The sequence below is a fragment of the Lethenteron reissneri genome, unplaced genomic scaffold, assembly GCF_015708825.2.
Source record: "Lethenteron reissneri isolate LAM-NWPU_2019-01 unplaced genomic scaffold, ASM1570882v1 scaffold_618, whole genome shotgun sequence".
NCBI lineage: Eukaryota > Metazoa > Chordata > Hyperoartia > Petromyzontiformes > Petromyzontidae > Lethenteron > Lethenteron reissneri.
In genome coordinates, this window is record NW_026892140.1 from 15,678 (window position 1) to 35,381 (window position 19,704).

Sequence of the window (19,704 nt, forward strand, 5' to 3'; positions counted from 1 at the left end):
CTGGTCACTCACTGCCTTCATCTTGGGAGTGGATTGAAAAAGGGCTGTTGATATTATTGAGCTTTGATTAAAAGCCAAAAACCTTTAAAGTACAATTTGAGGAATTGTTTTTCTGGATAAACCACTCGGAAAAAATATATCCAATGTTTGAGTTTGCATAAGGAGCCCAAAACCACCTGTACGTTTTGCAATGTGCTTTATATTTTGTAGCAATCGCTGCCTTTCATGTAAACTGGTACCAGGTGCATACAGCGCATGGGAACGTTCAATTCGAATGCGCAATTCCCTGGAATAGCCACAGTGTTGATTTGTTTAAACAAGTTTTGACAATAAAAACAACTCTCTTTGAACCGTTAACACGATCTTTTCTGACGGTGTTTTTAATCCAATGTGGCGCGATAGAAACATTTTATTTGCCTTCGTACACGGGTTGATATTGACGGAGCACAGGCGAGTATCACTTTGACGCTGGGGTGGATTGAGCGCAGATATTTTCGTCGGGGTAGCTGAGCGAATCGCCGCGTGGTAATGATGCCTCCAGGTGTGTCAACCGGGATGTTCTGTTCTGGATCGCAAACAACAAAGCACCTAACACTCACACTCACACACCTACACACCTAACACTCACACACAGACTCCTACACACACCTAACACTCGCACACAGACTCCTACACACACCTAACACTCACACACACCTAACACTCACACACACCTAACACACACACACACCTAACACTCGCACACACCTAACACTCACACACACCTAACACTCACACACACCTAACACTCACACACACAGTCTCCTACACACACACACAGACTCCTACACACACCTAACACTCACACACCTAACACTCACACACACCTAACACTCGCACACACACACACAGACTCCTACATACACCTAACACTCACACACCTAACACTCACACACACCTAACACTCACACACACACCTAACACTCACTCACACACAGACTCCTACACACACCTAACACTCACACACACCTAACACTCACACACACCTAACACTCACACAGGTGACTGATGGATGAGCGCGAGCGGCGCTTTGTAAACTCGCCTTCATCGTCTCCCTCGCCGACTCGCCGAGTGTTTGTGTTGTTGTTGTTGTTGGAAACGTCCCGACGTCAGATTGAAGCTTGGACGGGCGAGCCAAGGGAAGTTCCAGCAGCGGAAGAAACTCGTCACGTTGCAGACACCGTGTGACGCGTACCACGTGACAGAGACGCCAACTCCCACGTGCCCTTGAATGCCCCTTCTCGGTTCAAGCGGCGCCCGTTCTACACGCACAAAAGTGTGATTTTGATGATGAACGAACGAAGGAGCAACGAATAAATAAAACCCGGACGACGCCGTGGCAAATCGGAGTTCTGTCTGCTGCCAATTCTCGTCGGCATCTCTCGCGCAACGCGGATCGCACTGCGCGCGTTCCTCGTCCGTGCCGGCCACACGGTTGATATCGGCAATAACGACGGAGCGAGACACGCAGCGAGATAAAATAGCCGCCTCCTGTAATGTACGCTTCAACTAAAAAACAAGTATAACCCGTAAAAACAAAGTTGTTCACTATAAATCCTTTATATGCGTGGCGGCTAAAGTCCTCTCGTCCTCTGGCTTGAGATGGCTGCCACCTATGGGTCAGATGATTGCATTGCACCATTAAACAATTGGTAATTAAATATATTTTTGTACTAAAAAGTGTCAGTGTGTCAGGCTGTGTCAGTGTGTGTGTCAGTGTGGCGAGGAGTGGTGGTGCAGCGGTTAGCGCGCTGCACTACGAACCCGGATCCCCGAGTTATATTCCCGCTCACGGCCAACACCAGCGACGATTATCTGAACCGGCACTGCGCCTCCCCCGGGTCGACTCAGCCTCAAATGAGTACCTGGTGCGGTGTGTAAACATCGCCACTGGGGAGATAAAGGCGGCCGGGCGTGGTGCTGGCCTCCCACCCCCTCGTCCACCGTTCCGGCCTTATAGGTGCTCGCTAACAGCACTTGCCCCAACAGCCTGTGCAGGCTACACGGGTGATCTTTGTCTTTGTGTCTTTGGCGCGCGCCCTCGTTGCCTGCGTCCCCAGAGACACTGCCCCCTCCTCCACGATCGGCGTCGTATTGCGCCTTTTGGCGTCATCTGGTCCAACCCACGTGAGACTAGGCTCTAAGGAAAGCTGTCTCGGGTGTGGACCAATCAACTTCAAGGACCATGTGAGACTAGGCTCTAAGGAAAGCTGTCTCGGGTGTGGACCAATCAACTTCAAGGACCATGTGAGACTAGGCTCTAAGGAAAGCTGTCTCGGGTGTGGACCAATCAACTTCAAGGACCATGTGAGACTAGGCTCTAAGGAAAGCTGTCTCGGGTGTGGACCAATCAACTTCAAGGACCATGTGAGACTAGGCTCTAAGGAAAGCTGTCTCGGGTGTGGACTAATCATCCTCAAGGACCATGTGAGACTAGGCTCTAAGGAAAGCTGTCTCGGGTGTGGACCAATCAACTTCAAGGACCATGTGAGACTAGGCTCTAAGGAAAGCTGTCTCGGGTGTGGACCAATCAACTTCAAGGACCATGTGAGACTAGGCTCTAAGGAAAGCTGTCTCGGGTGTGGACCAATCAACTTCAATGACCATGTGAGACTAGGCTCTAAGGAAAGCTATCTCGGGTGTGGACCAATCAACTTCAAGGACCATGTGAGACTAGGCTCTAAGGAAAGCTGTCTCGGGTGTGGACCAATCAACTTCAATACCATGTGAGACTAGGCTCTAAGGAAAGCTGTCTCGGGTGTGGACCAATCAACTTCAAGGACCATGTGAGACTAGGCTCTAAGGAAAGCTGTCTCGGGTGTGGACCAATCAACTTCAAGGACCATGTGAGACTAGGCTCTAAGGAAAGCTGTCTCGGGTGTGGACCAATCAACTTCAAGGACCATGTGAGACTAGGCTCTAAGGAAAGCTGTCTCGGGTGTGGACCAATCAACTTCAAGGACCATGTGAGACCAGGCTCTTAGGAAAGCTGTCTCTGGTGTGGACCAATCCACTTCAAGGACCATGTGAGACTCGGCTCTAAGGAAAGCTGTCTCGGGTGTGGACCAATCAACTTCAAGGACCATGTGAGACTAGGCTCTAAGGAAAGCTGTCTCGGGTGTGGACCAATCAACTTCAAGGACAGTGCATACGTTATCAGAGTTGTGTTTTTTGTTTGTACTACGACTGCAGGTATTGCGGTCTATGCAAACATGACTCCTCGTAAAAAGGTGTCAGTTTTGTTGTCAGATCGAAGGGTAAAAAACCAATTATCATATTTTTACTGGCAAATGAGGTTCCCATGGAATAAAATAATTGTTTCCCTTCTCCGTGAGTTTACCGAAAGAACCAAGAATATGAATCCCTGCAGTCACGAAAGCTTTAAATCGAAATGTAGCTTGATGTAATGTGTTCCTGTCTATTGCGTTTAATAAACACAACGCACACACGCGTAGGAGACACCCCGTGTCACTGTCTTGCTATTGAAGGGACGTTTAATCTCTTAAACGTGAACACGAAAATCACCGACAGCAATAAACAATAAACAACCTATAACACTGGTCAACAAAAATATAGATGTACACATTGGCGATAGGGCAACACTCGGGCGGATAACGCATTGATGACACTGGTCAACACAAAAAAAGAAATTCTGGCCTGGAGTTTTGCAGCTGTTTTAGACATCTCATTTTGATGCTATCGGCATACCCCATTTTCATTGATTTTACCCGAAATTAACTCTGTCACTTATGATTGCAAGTCGTTGCGAGTCAGTGACTGCTTTAGTGTTAAAACACGGTGCTGTATTTTTAGGATAGTGCGTTTTTAACATCATTTTATGTAGATATCCACATTCATTTAATATTTTTCTTCCGCAGTTTTTACTCAAAATGCAATATTCGATATCTCAAAAACCTGACGTGATAGACAAAAACTGATGCCGGATTTGGAATCAGCAGCACCCCAAAATTACATTAACCCCGTTGCAATACCTCTGGTCAGAAGAACAAGCGTTTTGACCAGTCTTATAATCAACGAGCAGTCCGGGAACCCGCCGTGGGAACGGGGAACTTCCGGCTGTCACGGCCGCCAACCCCGCTTAGCAGGGAGCCGCCAAACGAGATTCATTTTGAGTGCGGGCCCCCGGGGGGTTGAGCCGCCCCTCTCCGCCCCGCGCCCGGTGAGGGCGGCGGGAGAAGCGGCGCGTTGGCTGTCCCCGCTCTCCTGCGATCTCCGCCGCCGCGTCCCCCGTCGCCCACCACGCCCCTCGTGACCCGTCGCAGCATCTCCCTGGTCTGGGTCCACCACGCCGAACCCTCCCTCGCCCCCCCTCCCATCTCCGCCCCCCTCCCCGCGCCCCCCCGAACCTCCCCCTGCGCTCCCCCCATTCTCTCCCGACCCTCGTGTCTCGAGCCGTGTGCGCGCAGTCTCTCCGCGTGCAGGTTTCGGGCGTTCTCCCTCTGCGCCTGCATCTGGCCTCTGACCTCCTCCCTCGCCCACCGCGCTCGCTCTCCCGCTCCCGCGTCCACGGCTCTCCCTCTCGCGCCCTCCGCCCCCCCTCTCAACGCCGCCGCTGCTGTTGCTGCCCCGCCCCCCCAAACTCCGGGGCCTTCCCCGCCGCGTCCTCCGCCTCTCTGTGGGGGGGCTCCCTCGGACGGTCTCGAGGGGCCCCCCACGCCCGCAAGGAGTGCGAGCTGGTCGCTGTTCCTCCGTTCGTCCGCCCTCCTGACGCCGCCATCGCCGCAACCCGCTTTGCGCATGGCAGCTCGCCGCGGATTCTTGTCACTGTTGTTGTTGTTGCTGTTGTTGTTGCTGTCGCTGTTGTTGTTGTCGCTGTTGTTGTTGTCGCTGTTGTTGTTGCTGTTGTTGCTGTTGTTGTTGCTGTTGTTGTTGCTGTTGTTGTCGCTGTTGTTGTTGTTGCTGTTGTTGTTGCTGTTGTTGTTGCTGTTGTTGTCGCTGTTGTTGCTGCTGTTGTTGTTGTCCGCTCGCAGCTTGGCCTTCCGCAGCGTCGTGCTGAGTGAGGGTGGTGATGCAGCGAGCACAGCTCCCTGTACCATTAAAACCATCAACACCATCAACACCATCACCATCATCACCACCATCACCATCATCACCACCATCACCATCAAAACCATCAACACCATCACCACCATCACCATCATCACCACCATCACCACCATCACAACCATCATCACCACCATCACCACCATCAACACCATCACCACCATCAACACCATCACCATCATCACCATCACCACCATCACTACCATCACCTACATGGGGGACCTTTGTATATAGGTGCTACTAACAGCACTTGCCTCTACAGCCTGCTAGAGGCTACACGGGGGACCTTTGTCTGTGTAAAGGTACTAACAGCACTTGCCCCTACATCCTGCTAGAGGCTACACGGGGGATCTTTGTGTATAGGTGCTACTAACAGCACTTGCCTCTACAGCCTGCTAGAGGCTACACGGTGGACCTTTGTCTGTGTAAAGGTGCTAACTGCACTTGCCCCTACAGCCTGCTAGAGGCTACACAGAGGACCTTTGTCTGTGTATAGGTGCTACTAACAGCACTTGCCCCTACATCCTGCTAGAGGCTACACGGGCACCTTTGTCTGTGTATAGGTGCTACTAACTGCACTTGCCCCTACATCCTGCTAGAGGCTACACGGGCACCTTTGTCTGTGTATAGGTGCTACTAACAGCACTTGCCCCTACATCCTGCTAGAGGCTACACGGGCACCTTTGTCTGTGTATAGGTGCTACTAACAGCACTTGCCCCTACATCCTGCTAGAGGCTACACGGGCACCTTTGTCTGTGTATAGGTGCTACTAACAGCACTTGCCCCTACATCCTGCTAGAGGCTACACGGGGCACCTTTGTCTGTGTATAGGTGCTACTAACAGCACTTGCCCCTACAGCCTGCTAGAGGCTACACGGGGCACCTTTGTCTAAAGTCTCACTCTCGCAGTCACGGGGGGGGGGCGGGTAGCAGCCCAGCCCCAGCCGGCCAAGGTGCGACCTCGGCCGGTTGAGCAATCTAGCCGAGACCGGTGTCACTCCCGGAACTAGGCCTTACCGCAGGGCTCACCGGCGCAACGCTGCGTCGACGTCTTGGGAGGGGGTCTTGAGTGATGTTCTCCGTCGTTGTGAGCTCACACACTCAACAATGTCCTCGTGTGGAGTGCAGCAGCAGCAGGAGGAGGAGGTCTGACGTCGCGTACCGACACCTCGGGCAGGAGGCTGCAGGCAGCTGCGAACTCGTGAGATTGGCAGGGCGCGTTTATAATACGTAGTGCGGATAGGCGACCACGTGACGCGAGTGCGACTCGGATTCCGTAGAACTGATAAGACTGCGCGCTGCGCCGTAGACTCAACACTGCGGCTCAGCCGACGTTTCAGGTCCCCTGGGGGGCGTGCGAGTCACGTGGTGGGGTCTGTGACGTCACGGGGCACACGGCTGACTGTTCCACTCCTGCCAAGCTCGATAATATTTTTTTATATTTTTTTATTTCTCGTCACATCTCTAACGTCTTAACAGGAGCTTCAAAACAGCAACATCGAGAGCGACAAGAGGTCAGTGTACTTCCAGGCTGGTTCACCAATGTGAAGATGTCACAGACACTAACGCTGGGAATTAACATTTAAAATTTGATTTAAAAAAAATATTGCGCTTGGAGAATGCGGGAATCGATCCCACGTATCTTCTTCTTCTTGGTTCTTTCGGTAAAGTCACGTAGAAGGGAAATAATAAAATAATAAAAATAAAACATAATAAAATAATTCTCACGACGTTTCGGCCACAACGCAAGCAGCCGTCCTCAGGTGAAGACCAGGTCTGTCGAGGCGACAGAGTCTGAATGAAACAGCACACGAGCTTGGAGCATGTATATAAGCTGGGCGTCTTGACAAAGGAATTTGCATATCAAGATGAATTTAGCATATTTATGGAAAATGCAGGAATGTGATTAGTGCTACATATGCCCGTGCATTATGCAGGATTAGCAGCATCAAAGGGAGAGGATATGGGAAATGCAGGAATGTGAATAGTGCTAATTCATCATCAAAGGAAGGGGGTAGGGGTAGCATTAATCAAGGGAAGGAGTGTTAATAGTATGTAGCTGCAGTAACTAAAACCACCACGTAAACAACTAAAGTATAAACTACATAGCATCATCAGTATACTTACTATACTCTACAATAAGCTGAGTTACTAACTGTAAGTTATACATTACAATTCTACGTCGTAAAAATTATATAATATGCTACCATCTAAACTTTATTCTCTTACATCACACGAGTCTACACCGTACTATATACTGCCATAGACAAACCCAACATTAAATTACATACTGTATTGCTATAAACCACCCTATACCTTATACATTTTAATATAACACTATGTATTATTCTACCCACCCTAATGTGTATCACACTGCTATTTATTTACTATACAATTACGATACTATATATTACTTTGTTCATTGTATTAAGCATAGAGGATATGGGAAATGCAGGTATGTGAATAGTACTAATTCAGCATCAGCAGCTACATACTATTAACACTCCTTCCCTTTATTAATGCTACCCCTATCCCCTCCCTTTGATGCTGAATTAGTTTAGAGAGACACGAAACTTTAGAGAGACACGAGTCGTATTGAGGAGGCACTCTGTTTTATTGTCGCCGTCACAGGCAACGATGCCAGGGTCAGGACAGCAACAGGCTGCTTGGCCAACAACGATGCAGACGATGCCGAAGGTGATGACGTAGACTTGTGCAGCTCCATGGATTCCACTCCAAACAACAACAACGACAAATTTCGATTTAAAGCTTTCGTGACTGCAGGGATTCATCTTCTTGGTTCTTTCGGTAAAGTCACGTAGAAAAAAAATAATACAAATAAAACATAAAATAATTCTCCACCTGAAGATGGCTGCTTGCGTTGTGGCCGAAACGTCGTGAGAATAATTTTGTTTTATTTTTATTATTTTATTATTTTCCTTCTACGTGACTTTACCGAAAGAACCAAGAAGATGAATCCCTGCAGTCACGAAAGCTTTAAATCGAAATAAAATTATACAATTTTTTTTAAAATTTACTTGCTGTGGTTTTCAGACCTGACGATGATTGCTTGTGTTGCAGTCGAAAGGTCGTGAGAATTTAATTGGTTTATATTTTTATTACTTTATTATTTCCCTTCTACGTGACTTTACCCGAAAGAACCAAAAATATGAATCCTTGCAGTCACGAAAGCTTTAAAACAAACACTGCCGTTACCTGTGACTGCACTCATCTTACTTGTGTGTGTGTGTGCATTAAAACCTGGATTGTATTTCTGAGGGCAAGAGTTTGGAATGTCTTTTGGTAAAGGAGCACGAAGTCACATTGCACCCAGACCCCCTAAACCCTTCTAGATGCAAGTCAAAATTAACAAGTGCAATGTACAGGTTTCCCTCGCTGTCTGCGCTAGTAGAAGATGCGTTTCAAAAAGGGCACACAAAGCGACACCGCACAAGGATACAGCTGCCTGCCGAGTAGCGTGGACAGTACACACACACAATCTTGTCCTACATCCGAGCGCGTAGCCGCACGTGACTTAAGTGAAACCGCATCTCGCGAATTTTGGGTATGAACCGGCTTGCCCCATAAACAGCGCAAAATCGCACAAACAGGAAGCCGTATAATGCGAGGAGAATCTGTAGCTCTTCTCTCGCAGACGCAAACTTGGGCTGCGCGTCCTGGGAACACAATATCGGTGTGTAGCCGCAAGTTAATAGCTTCTTGGTTCTTTCGGTAAAGTCACGTAGAAGGGAAATCATAAAATAATAAAAATAAAACATAATAAAATACAATTCTCACGACGTTTCGGCCACAACGCAAGCAGAAGAACAGGTCTGTCGGAAAGACAGCGTCTGTCTTTCCGACAGACCTGTTCTTCACCTGTTCTTCTGCTTGCGTTGTGGCCAAAACGTCGTGAGAATTGTATTGTTTAATTTTTATTATTTTATTATTTCCATTCTACGTGACTTTACCGAAAGAACCAAGAAGATGAATCCCTGCAGTCACGAAAGCTTTTAATCGAAAGATAACAGCCGTTTGAATTTTGGGCCACGTCTTTAAATTTCAGGACAATGGGTTGAGAGTTGTGCAGTGAGGCCAGGATGAAAACATTTCTAGTCCGGCCAATATCTCGTGAAGTCATACAGAATTATAACCAGTCTTGCGTTAAAGTTTACACCAAACACTCGTGCTATATAACAATAAACTAAATGCAGAACGAAACTGCTCTACAGACTCTAACGAAAAGCATTAAAACTAAGTTATTCAGATGATTTTCATCCATGTGCTAACAAAAAACGTGCTATTGAATTGGAATAAAGGGCTTTCACTGTTAAACTGTGCCTCAGATTTCAGCCACGGCAGCTGAGGTTGTCTTCGGCGGTGGTTCAAGTCAGTCGAGCAGCCATGCTTTAGGCCGTGGCTGCAGGCAGCGAGCAGTCACCTCACAGCGGGCTGCGGCAATCTCTACGGTGGCAAGTCAGGTCGGCTTACAGCAGACCGCACCTATTGAGGCATGGCGGGTCTTGTATACGTTGAGTAATGGCAAGTTGAGTTGCACTTGGGCTGTCAGTGGTAGTAGCCCTTGGCGGTTGAATGGGTAAGTGCTTGTCCCAGACAAGGCCATGGTTCAGTGGCAAACCGTGGTAGTGCTCAGAGTTTGGAATGTATCACTCGCAGACCGTGGCAAGTGGAATGGCTTAGTGGCTGACTGGGACATGTCATGGCATGTTGAAAGAGTCAGTGGCTGGTGGCTGTGGCGGGCTGTGGTGGTCCATGGTGATCTGTGGTGATCTGTGGCGGGCTGTGGTGGTCCGTGGTGATCTGTGGTGATCCGTGGTGATTTCATGTTGAGTCAGGGTGGAGAGGCGTCAGCTTGGCTCGTTTCGAGAGGCCAAGATGCAAGGCCGGACCTGATGTGGTTAAAGGGGGGGGGGGTTAGGCTACGACAGTAACACACGTTAACTCACATTCTCAACGATTTTCTAAGTCGTCATTATTTCTGGTGACATGGAGGGGCCTTCGTTCATAGGTGGATAAACAAAGGACTGCAAACCATCGTGGGATTTTTCATCATTATTGTAAAGTTACTCTAAGTATAGTTGCCACGTGACCATTGACTCCTCCAAAGTAAGTAGAAGAACGTCGTCATTTGGAGTCACAATTCGATGAAAAAAACATTCTCTTTTTGAAACTTTTTTAGTTTTTTCTGCTTCCTTTGAAGAGTTTTGTCTGCTCCATTAGCATTCCGCATACACACACTCAGACATGCTCTATCCACTGCGAGATGAAGGCCTCTCCGAAGCTGCCGCCATCCCTCACGCTCGCACAACAATGAATCTAGCACACACACTCGGATATCCTCGCTCCGTCGACCCCGCAAGTGGACGTGTTCCCACTCCGCCGTGTCGCTCACGGCGAGGTAGCAACACTCGGCACTGCCAGGTGCAGACCATCTCGCGCTCTCACACCTACATCACCCGGAGAGCTACGGTGGTCATCACTCATCAAGGCCTCGATACAGAGACGTTGCTTTCTCTGTGTGCCTATGTTTGTTCCCTCTCTCTATGTATCTCTGTGATATCTGTCTGCTTATATGTCTGTCTATATGTTTCTGGTTCTGTGTTTTTATCTCTCTCTCTCAAATGTAGTATTCTCAGGAAGAACATAATCAACCAGGTAGGGTGTAGACTGTTATGTTATCCGACTCTCTGTTGTATTACATTCCATTTCTAAGTATACTAGATTTGTGTTTCTATTTCATTTATTCCTGATGATGATTGCTTGTGTTGCAATCGAAACGTCGTATGCTAGTATTTAATTTATTACTTTCTCTTTATACGTGACTTTACCGAAAGAACCAAAGAGTCATTCCTGCAGTCACGAAAGCTCCAAATTAAGATTGTACTTAGCAGGCTCAAATCCCTGCTTAGCTTCCTAGACAGACCCAGTGGAGGTGAGGCACATCCATGGATGGTTTCATCGTGGGAAAACGTGAAAGGCGTGCGAGTTAGAAACACGTGCGCTTGTGCCGGCCGTGGTTTCGATGCTTTGTCCTTACCTGGAGGAACCCACTTGGGTAGAGGCGATGCGGTGGCACGATCCGCGACGCCGGCTTCGTTGAACGCGGGCGGGGGGAGGCGCTTCGCTGATTGCCGAGGGGCAGGATCTGGCCCGACATCCGCCCCGGCTCCACGCGCCGCGCCCGTTGTTCTGCTGCCCCTGGCCACGGCGGCTTTGCTCCCTCTCCTGTTGGCGGTGGCGGCGGTGACCCTAGGCACCTTGAACTTCCAGAAGGGCTTCTTGTGGTCGCTGTCATCGCTGTCGGACTTCCCAGCGGACTCCGAGGACTCGCCCGTCTCGTTGTCTGTCGTGTTTTAGACAACATGTGATTACCCGTCGTCGTCGTGGTCGCTGCATTGTGGACACTGTTGTTTCATATTTCTGATCGGTCAGAATTACTTTACCAAATAAAAGCAAGTATTCCAATGTGGTCATGGCACGTATTGAATGTTTGCCAAATATTACTATTGAAAAATTTTTTTTGGGAACAATACAGTCGTAGTGATAGTGCTACAGAGTCAACTGAAGCTTCAAATCAAGATTTTATCTCGACTTTGAAAAATCAATAAAGAATACGATACGATTTAGGAAAAAGCCAGCAGGAGACTGCTGTGTGGTTTGAACAGAGGGCAACACATGAGCATCCTCAGTGGCCTGGCACTGCCATGCAAAACTAAACAACTTTGTGTCATCAGGTAAGGCCCACTGAGCCAAATGTCTCTTCTTCAAAAGCGACTTGGCTATCACAAATGGTAGCTCAAGAAAGTGAGCAATTATCACGTGGAGATGTATCGCGGCGAAATATTCTAAATGTAGAGGGAAAACTGGAGGACCCGAAGAAAAATCCACGTGACCACGGGGAGAGACACGCAAACTCCAATATACAGCAGCAGGCGTCAGGGTCGGGATCGAACGCACGACCTTCTGTACACCAGACGAGGAAGTGAAACATCTCCTAGCCACCGTACAAACACATAGATTCCCCGTACAGCCATTCAGAGGCTGTTGTGGCAGCTGCCGTGAGCGAGCACGTATGAAGGTCGGCACGGCATACATGGGGGTGGATGGCCAGCACCACGCCTGGAATTGCACCAAGTACTCATTTGAGGCTGAGTCGACCTCGGAGAGGCCCAGGACTGGTTCATATAATCGTTACTGGTGTTGGCAGTGAGCATCATACATGTCCACACACGTGCAAACATACAGAAAGCCACAAATCTGTAGAGTCTCATACCGGGTGGGTCGTCCGTGTTGACGGTGGCACTGCCCACGGCTTCCTGTGAACTCTCCCGCGAAGACGCCGCCACTTCCGTCTGATCACCAGCGAGGGCAAGGACCTCCTTGAGCTCCCTCTCAAAGAGACGCTCGTCGTCCAGGGACGGTCTGCGCAGAGTGGCGCAAAGTGCGATTGCAAACGACGACAATGCACAGAGGTTGGTGTGGGCAGTGCAATCTTCTTTTCTTCTTATATATAAGAGTCTCCGCGCGCTTGCGGGGGATTTGGCTCTTGGACGGTGGGCTTCACATAGAAATAAAATTGGCAGGCGGCACGCCCTAAGCCCCGCGGTGGGAATAGGCTATTCCGTTTCCCCATCCGTAAAGTTTAAAGTTGTTTAATTAACACATTTGTGCGGTTTCTATTATTAATTACTTACTTATTGCTCGACATCGACCGTACCAACTGATGCCAATTGCGTGGGGGGGGGGGGTAGACACTGCCAAGTGATGCGCGTTCGCACGAGCTCATTTTCTTTTACGCGTTTTACAGCAGGCAAGACGTACATACGTAACTCTGCGGACATTTCTTCACAGTGTCATGTCCTCTTCGCCCCCCCCCCCAACACGATGCGTCCACTTTATACTACAGACTCCGTAGATAATAATATTTTACTGCTTACATACCATTATTCTTGCACGGGCGGGGGATGCTGGGGGGGGGGGGGGTAGCGGCCCAGCCCCTAGCCTGGCAACGTGCCAACTCCGCCGCCTCGCCAATGTAGGCCAGGACGGGGGCTAAGCATGGCACAAGGCCTCAACACGCCTATGCTAAGTACAGAGTTCCTTGCTTCTTACGCTAACAACTCAAGTCCATTGTTTACTATTGTTAAACACATTAGTTTACAAACATTACAATAATAATGTTTGTGTGCTGATAAAAAATATGCTTCATTGCTTAATATTATGAAACAAATACGTTGCCAGATATTACTATATATATATATCTTTGTGTGCACATACCAACTCTGGTTCATTGTTTATCTTTCATTTACACTTATCTCTGCTTATTTCTTAAATGCATCTCTATTGTTTCCATCGCTCACGTCACGCTATTTACTCATACGTAGTACTGCGATACTGATAGCTGTGCCATCATCGGGGATTGTTGTGCCCATCGATGTGTGTGTATGAGTCCACGTGTGTGTCTTTGAGTCCATATGTTTGTGCGTGTAGAGCCATGCGTGTCTTTAACTCCATGTCTGTCTTTTTCGAACGGACAACGCCCGATGTGTGTGTGTACGTCAAAGTGTTTGTGTGTGTGTGTCAGTCCAAGTGTGCGTGTAAGTCCATTTGTGTGCGTATCAGTAGCTGTGTGTGTGTTAGTCCATGTGTGTGTGTGTTAGTCCATGTGTGTGTGTGTTAGTCGATGTGTGTGCATGGCTCCATCTGAGTGTGTATGTGTATTCGTGTGTCTATGTGTGTCAGTCGATGTGTATGTGTGTGTTAGTCCATATGTGTGTGTGTGTAAGTCCACATGTGTGTGTAAGTCCATACATGTGTGTGTGTCTCACTCGATGTGTGTGTGTAAGTCAGTGCGCGTGTGTGAGTCGACATGTGTGTGTTAATCCATGTGTGTGTCAGTCTATGTATGTGTGTAAGTACATGTGTGTGTAAGTACATGTGTGTGTAAGTACATGTGTGTGCAAGTACATGTGTGTGTAAGTACATGTGTGTGGGGAGCGGTAGTGTAGCGGTTAGCGCGCTGCGCTATGAACCTGGCGACCCGGGTTCGATTCCCGCTCACGGCTAACACCAGTGACGATTATCTGAACCGGTCCTGGGCCTCCCCTAGGTCGACTCAGCCTTAAATGAGTACCTGGTGCGGTGTGTAAACATCGCCACTGGGGAGACAAAGGCGGTCGGGCGTGGTGCTGGCCACCTACCCCCTCATGTACCGTTCCGGCCTTCATAGGTGCTCGTTAACAGCACTTGCCCCTACAGTCTGTTAAGGCTATACGGGGGATCTTTGTTTATGTCAATGTGTGTGTTAGTGCACGTATGTCTGTGTGTGATTCCATGTGTGTGTGTCTGAGTCGCTGTATGTGTGTACGTCCATATATGTGTGTGTAACTCCATGTGGGTGTATCTAAAGTGGATGTCTATGCGTGTGTGAGTCCATATGTATGTGTGCGTCAGTCCATGTGTGTGTGTCTTAGTCCATATGTGTGTGTGTGTGTAAGTACACCCAATTCAAGAGCCGAATGGCTCACAGGGCTATACCTAATAAATGAACTTGAACTTTAAATGTGTGTTTACGTCAATGTGTGTGTGTCAGTCCACGTATGTCTGTGTGTGAGTCGGTGTGTATGTGTGTGTGTGAGTCCCTGTATGTGTGTACGTCGATATGTCTGTGTAACTCCACGTGTGTATGTCAATTGTGTGTGAGTCCATATATGTGTGTGTAAGTCGATGTGTTTGTGTGAGTCGATATATGTGTGCGTCTCAGCCCATGTGCGTGTGTGTTAGTCGCTTTGTGTGCGTTGCTCCTTGTGAGTAAGTGTAAGTCCATTTCTTTGCGTGTCTGTAGGTCCATGTGTGCGTGCGCGTGAATGTATGTGCTTTATTGACCTGCTCAAGGCCTATGATACCATCAGTAGGCCTGGCCTCTGGGTTGTTCTTCGTGCTTTCGGAGTCCCTCACCCTTTGCTCACGATCCTTAGGACCTTCATGATGGTGAGCGGCCCCACGTCAACTACGTGGCCGTCAGTCAGAGCCATTCCCTCTACACCTCGGGGTGTGACAGGGATGTCCTCTGGCTCCCACATTATTTAACATCTATTTTGACCAAGTAGTTTGTGAAGCCTTCAGTGACCTATACCGGTTGGAATTACCATTTGGTACAGATACAATAAGAGGCTGATCGACGACCGGGTGCGGTCAAGGGATGCCTCCCTATTGCTCAACCATGTTATGTATGCCGATGCTCTGGTGATTGCTGCTCACTGCTGCTGAACCTGGAGCTTGTCACTAAGAGGTGGGGCCTCACCATCAGCCCCACCAAAACTAACCATCTGCCTGGGTATTTTATACCATCGAACAATCCCAGCCCCACAACTCACAATTGGTGATGCGGCAGTTGTGGAGAGTTGGAGAGATTCCCATACCTGGCCAGTGTGCTCATGACCGGCTCCAGTTTGACAGCAGAGGTCTCACTCCAAATTAGTCGGGCGCCATTATCTTTCATCGGCTTGCGTTACGCTGGTGGAAGCTACTGGTCTCTCGCTCCGCATGAAGCACCAGGTCTTCTCAGCCACGGTAATTCCCTCCCTTCTCTACGCTTGCAAAACATGCACCCCGCTAATGGAACATCTTCGCTGGTTACAAAACATTTAGGCTGGCCTGCTAACGATACATCCTGCACTTAAACCTATGTGTGTGTGCATCTAAGTCGATGTGTTTCTATGTGTGTAGGTCGATGTCTGTGTGTAAGTCTACATGTGTGTCTGCCTTTTACGCCCGGGTCAACGCCGGGTACTTACCGCTAGTAATGTTATTAATAAGAGGTTGCTACATAACATGATGGAGCAGCTGGAAGGAGTGAATCCAAACTAGGCATGGAAGGAATTTCCCTCCTGATGGTTTCATGAATTGCCATGATTTAGGATTGCAATTCGGCTCAAGAATCTGTTCTTTCGTACCATTGCAGTGGCTGTCGGAAGCAACTGCGAATCCATGAGATGCAACGAAACAATACAAACAACGCTGACTTGTAAAACAATGACGAGGAGATGCACTCCATCTGGTGAGCGTCTCTAAGGGACATGCATTTACATCATGTCATGACGTAACGGCACAATAATAGTAATGTAGTAGTGTGTAGTGTATAGCAGTATAGTGTAGTGTATAGTAGTGTAGTGTATAGTGTAGTGTATAGTAGTGTAGTGTCTAGTAGTGTATAGTGTAGTGTATAGTAGTGTACAGTGTAGTGTATAGTAGTGTATAGTGTAGTGTATAGTAGTGTACAGTGGAGTGTACAGTGGAGTGTATAGTGTAGTGTATAGTAGTGTAGTGTATAGTAGTGTAGTGTCTAGTAGTGTATAGTGTAGTGTATAGTAGAGTAGTGTATAGTGTAGTGTATAGTAGTGTAGTGTATAGTAGTGTACAGTGTAGTGTATAGTAGTGTAGTGTATAGTAGAGTAGTGTATAGTGTAGTGTATAGTAGTGTAGTGTATAGTGTAGTGTATAGTAGTGTACAGTGTAGTGTATAGTGTAGTGTATAGTAGTGTAGTGTATAGTAGTGTAGTGTATAGTAGTGTATAGTGTAGTGTATAGTAGTGTAGTGTATAGTAGAGTAGTGTATAGTGTAGTGTATAGTAGTGTAGTGTATAGTAGTGTACAGTGTAGTGTATAGTAGTGTAGTGTATAGTAGAGTAGTGTATAGTGTAGTGTATAGTAGAGTGTATAGTGTAGTGTATAGTAGAGTAGTGTATAGTGTAGTGTATAGTAGAGTAGTGTACAGTGTAGTGTCTAGTAGTGTATAGTGTAGTGTATAGTAGTGTACAGTGTAGTGTATAGTATTACCTTCCGTCTCTTGCTGTTCCTGCTGCTGTGTTCAAGGCCGTGACTTGACGGGACTTCTTGGTTCCGCTCAAGGCCTTCTTTGCAGGCTTTGCCTTGTCGCCATTTTCATCGTCAGAATTGGTCACCGCTTGAGACATTTTGCTTGGCGGAAGAGAGGCCGATGAGAAGTCACCGTCTGTGGCGATGCAACACGCACACACATTGACGCGCGTACATCGCTGGGTTTGTTAAACCGATAACCATTTTCGGAATCAAATGGCGGTTATGAAAGTCGGGAATTGGCAATAGTTTACGGTGGGATTTTACTACCGGTGCAGAGGGCCTCCACAAGAGGGAGCTGAAAAGAGGAAATTGCCTACTCTCCCACGCTGCGCAGACACATTGGTAGAGGCGGCAAAGCGCCTCCTCGACCACACACAACCAAGCGCGGTGAACTCATTGACACCGCTGGGTGGAAGAGAGGTGGGGAGGGGATTTAAGAAACTTGCCACGCCGGGAAATGGAGTTGAACCAGCGGCTTCTGGATTGCAAGCCCACCGCGCTAGCCACGGCAGCTCCCTTGCGGATGCATCTAATGCGATTTAACTTTGGTAATGAAATATGACTTCTAATCATTTAAATAAGCCAATGAGTCAACGACCATAATTACAATCATAACCATCACTACTGTCCACCACGTCGTCTGCCCATAACCATCATATGTATAGATACCTCACATTCTACTCACCGTCGTCTTCAAAGTCCTCAGGCTGAGTATAATCAAATTTCTTGATTCTGCAACACCAATCATTTGGATAAAAGAAAAACAATGAAAGATCAATTCAGGAATAAATCACATTACGTACATGGATTCACGGGCCCACTTGCTGTACTGCCAAAACACCAGTGCCACTGAATTACAATGACACAATGCAAAGCAGGTGCCATGGCAGTGCCTATCGATCTGCAAAGGCGGTTGTCAATCAATGACATTGAGGCTGCATTGAAACTCGTTGTAATCGATGAACATGACACGTAGCCGGCCAACACTGTCCCAACTGATCCGATGTACCAATGTCATCAATTACACTATACACTACACTGTACACTACACTGTATACTACACTACTATACACTACACTATATTACTAGACACTACACTACTATATACACTACTATACACTACACTACTATACACTACACTATACACTACTATATACACTACACTACTCCATACACTACACTACATTATACACTACATTACACTACACTATACACTACTATATACACTACACTACTATACACTACACTGCTATACACTACACACTACACTATACACTACACAACTATACAGTACACTACTATACACTACAATACACTATACTACTATACACTACTGTACACTATACTACTACACTATACACTAGGCTATACACTATACACACTACTATACACTATGCACTACACTACTACACTATATACTAAACACTACACTACTACACACACTCGTGCTGTACTAGTACACTACACTATACTACTATACACTACACTACTATACACTACTACACTACTATACACTACTACACTATACTACACTACACACACTCGTGCTGTACTAGTACACTACTATACACTACACTACTGTACACTGCACTAACTACACTACTACACTATAATACACTACTATACACTATACTACTACACTATACACTATAATACTACTACACTACCACACTCGTGCTGTACTAGTACACTACACTACTATACACTACTATACACTACTACTATACACTACACTATACACTACACACACTCGTGCTGTACTAGTGACGAATTGGCCACGTTCTGTTCACGTGACCACCCCCTCACCAGTTGCTGTGTGGGGTGGTGGCGAGTTTAACGACACAACATTTACACATTGACGCGATCTGCCCCCCCCCCCCCAACAACAAACTCCTCTCTGTTATGAATCAGCCACAGAGCCACTCACGCACCTGAGTAGCCTCGGCATGTCAACTGAAGTCTCTCACCCCCCAATACAACAACCACGAGCCACCAACGAGAAATAAAACTAAAAAAACACGCGGATAAGAGCCGCGATGACGACGATAACAACAACGATGAGGGATTTCCCTCAAACGTGAGGGAAGTGAACGCCAACTTTGTATAACTGTGAAGTTGTATCAAGTTAAACTTTTGTCGATTAACGCGAATTAGCGAGTTTGCGCGCGAAGCCAGATTTGCAAAGCGCACGAGGGGGACAAAGCCGCTGATTCCTCGCAGCCAGTTTCGTCACGACGCCGATTGTGGTGGTCACGATACAATAATAAAAACAACTTACGTTTACAATATTGTGAGTATGGGTTTAATCTCGTTTAAAATGCGTAAAATTAAAAATGTATTTATTACGGGAGGGAGGGGTGTTTATTTATATAAATGTTGTGGATTGCGTCAAGGCAGAAAAGATGGGTGAATGTGTTAACGAATGCGGTAGGCGAATGATCGGTTGGCAGCGTCTTTTCCACGGGGGGTTGTGGGTCACGTGGTGTCACCCCCCCCCCCCCCCCGGCTTTCGTGATTGGGTGGGTGAGTGGAGGGTGAATTTTGACTTTAAACTTTAATATTCTTGGTTCTTACAGGTAAAGTCACGGAGATGTAAAATAAATGATAAAAATAATAAAATAACATTTTTATTAAAAATAATAAGTTTGAAGTCTAAATAATAAATTGGGTGTTTTGCTTTTATTATTTTTAATTAATGA

The 19,704-nt window shown here is 47.4% G+C and overlaps 1 protein-coding gene across 1 annotated transcript; it reads right to left on the minus strand.

Moving 5' to 3' along the window:
* Positions 1 to 7,916: 7,916 nt before the first annotated feature.
* On the minus strand, positions 7,917 to 19,003 carry LOC133339977 (nuclear ubiquitous casein and cyclin-dependent kinase substrate 1-like). The gene is made up of 6 exons (XM_061548078.1): positions 18,937 to 19,003; positions 17,691 to 17,737; positions 16,964 to 17,138; positions 12,399 to 12,547; positions 11,163 to 11,468; positions 7,917 to 10,014 (listed from the first exon to the last, which is right to left on the minus strand). Exons 1-6 carry the CDS (start codon positions 18,951 to 18,953, stop codon positions 9,947 to 9,949), a joined length of 762 nt encoding a protein of 253 aa, XP_061404062.1. The 5' UTR covers positions 18,954 to 19,003; the 3' UTR covers positions 7,917 to 9,946.
* Between the last annotated feature and the right edge of the window lie 701 nt (positions 19,004 to 19,704).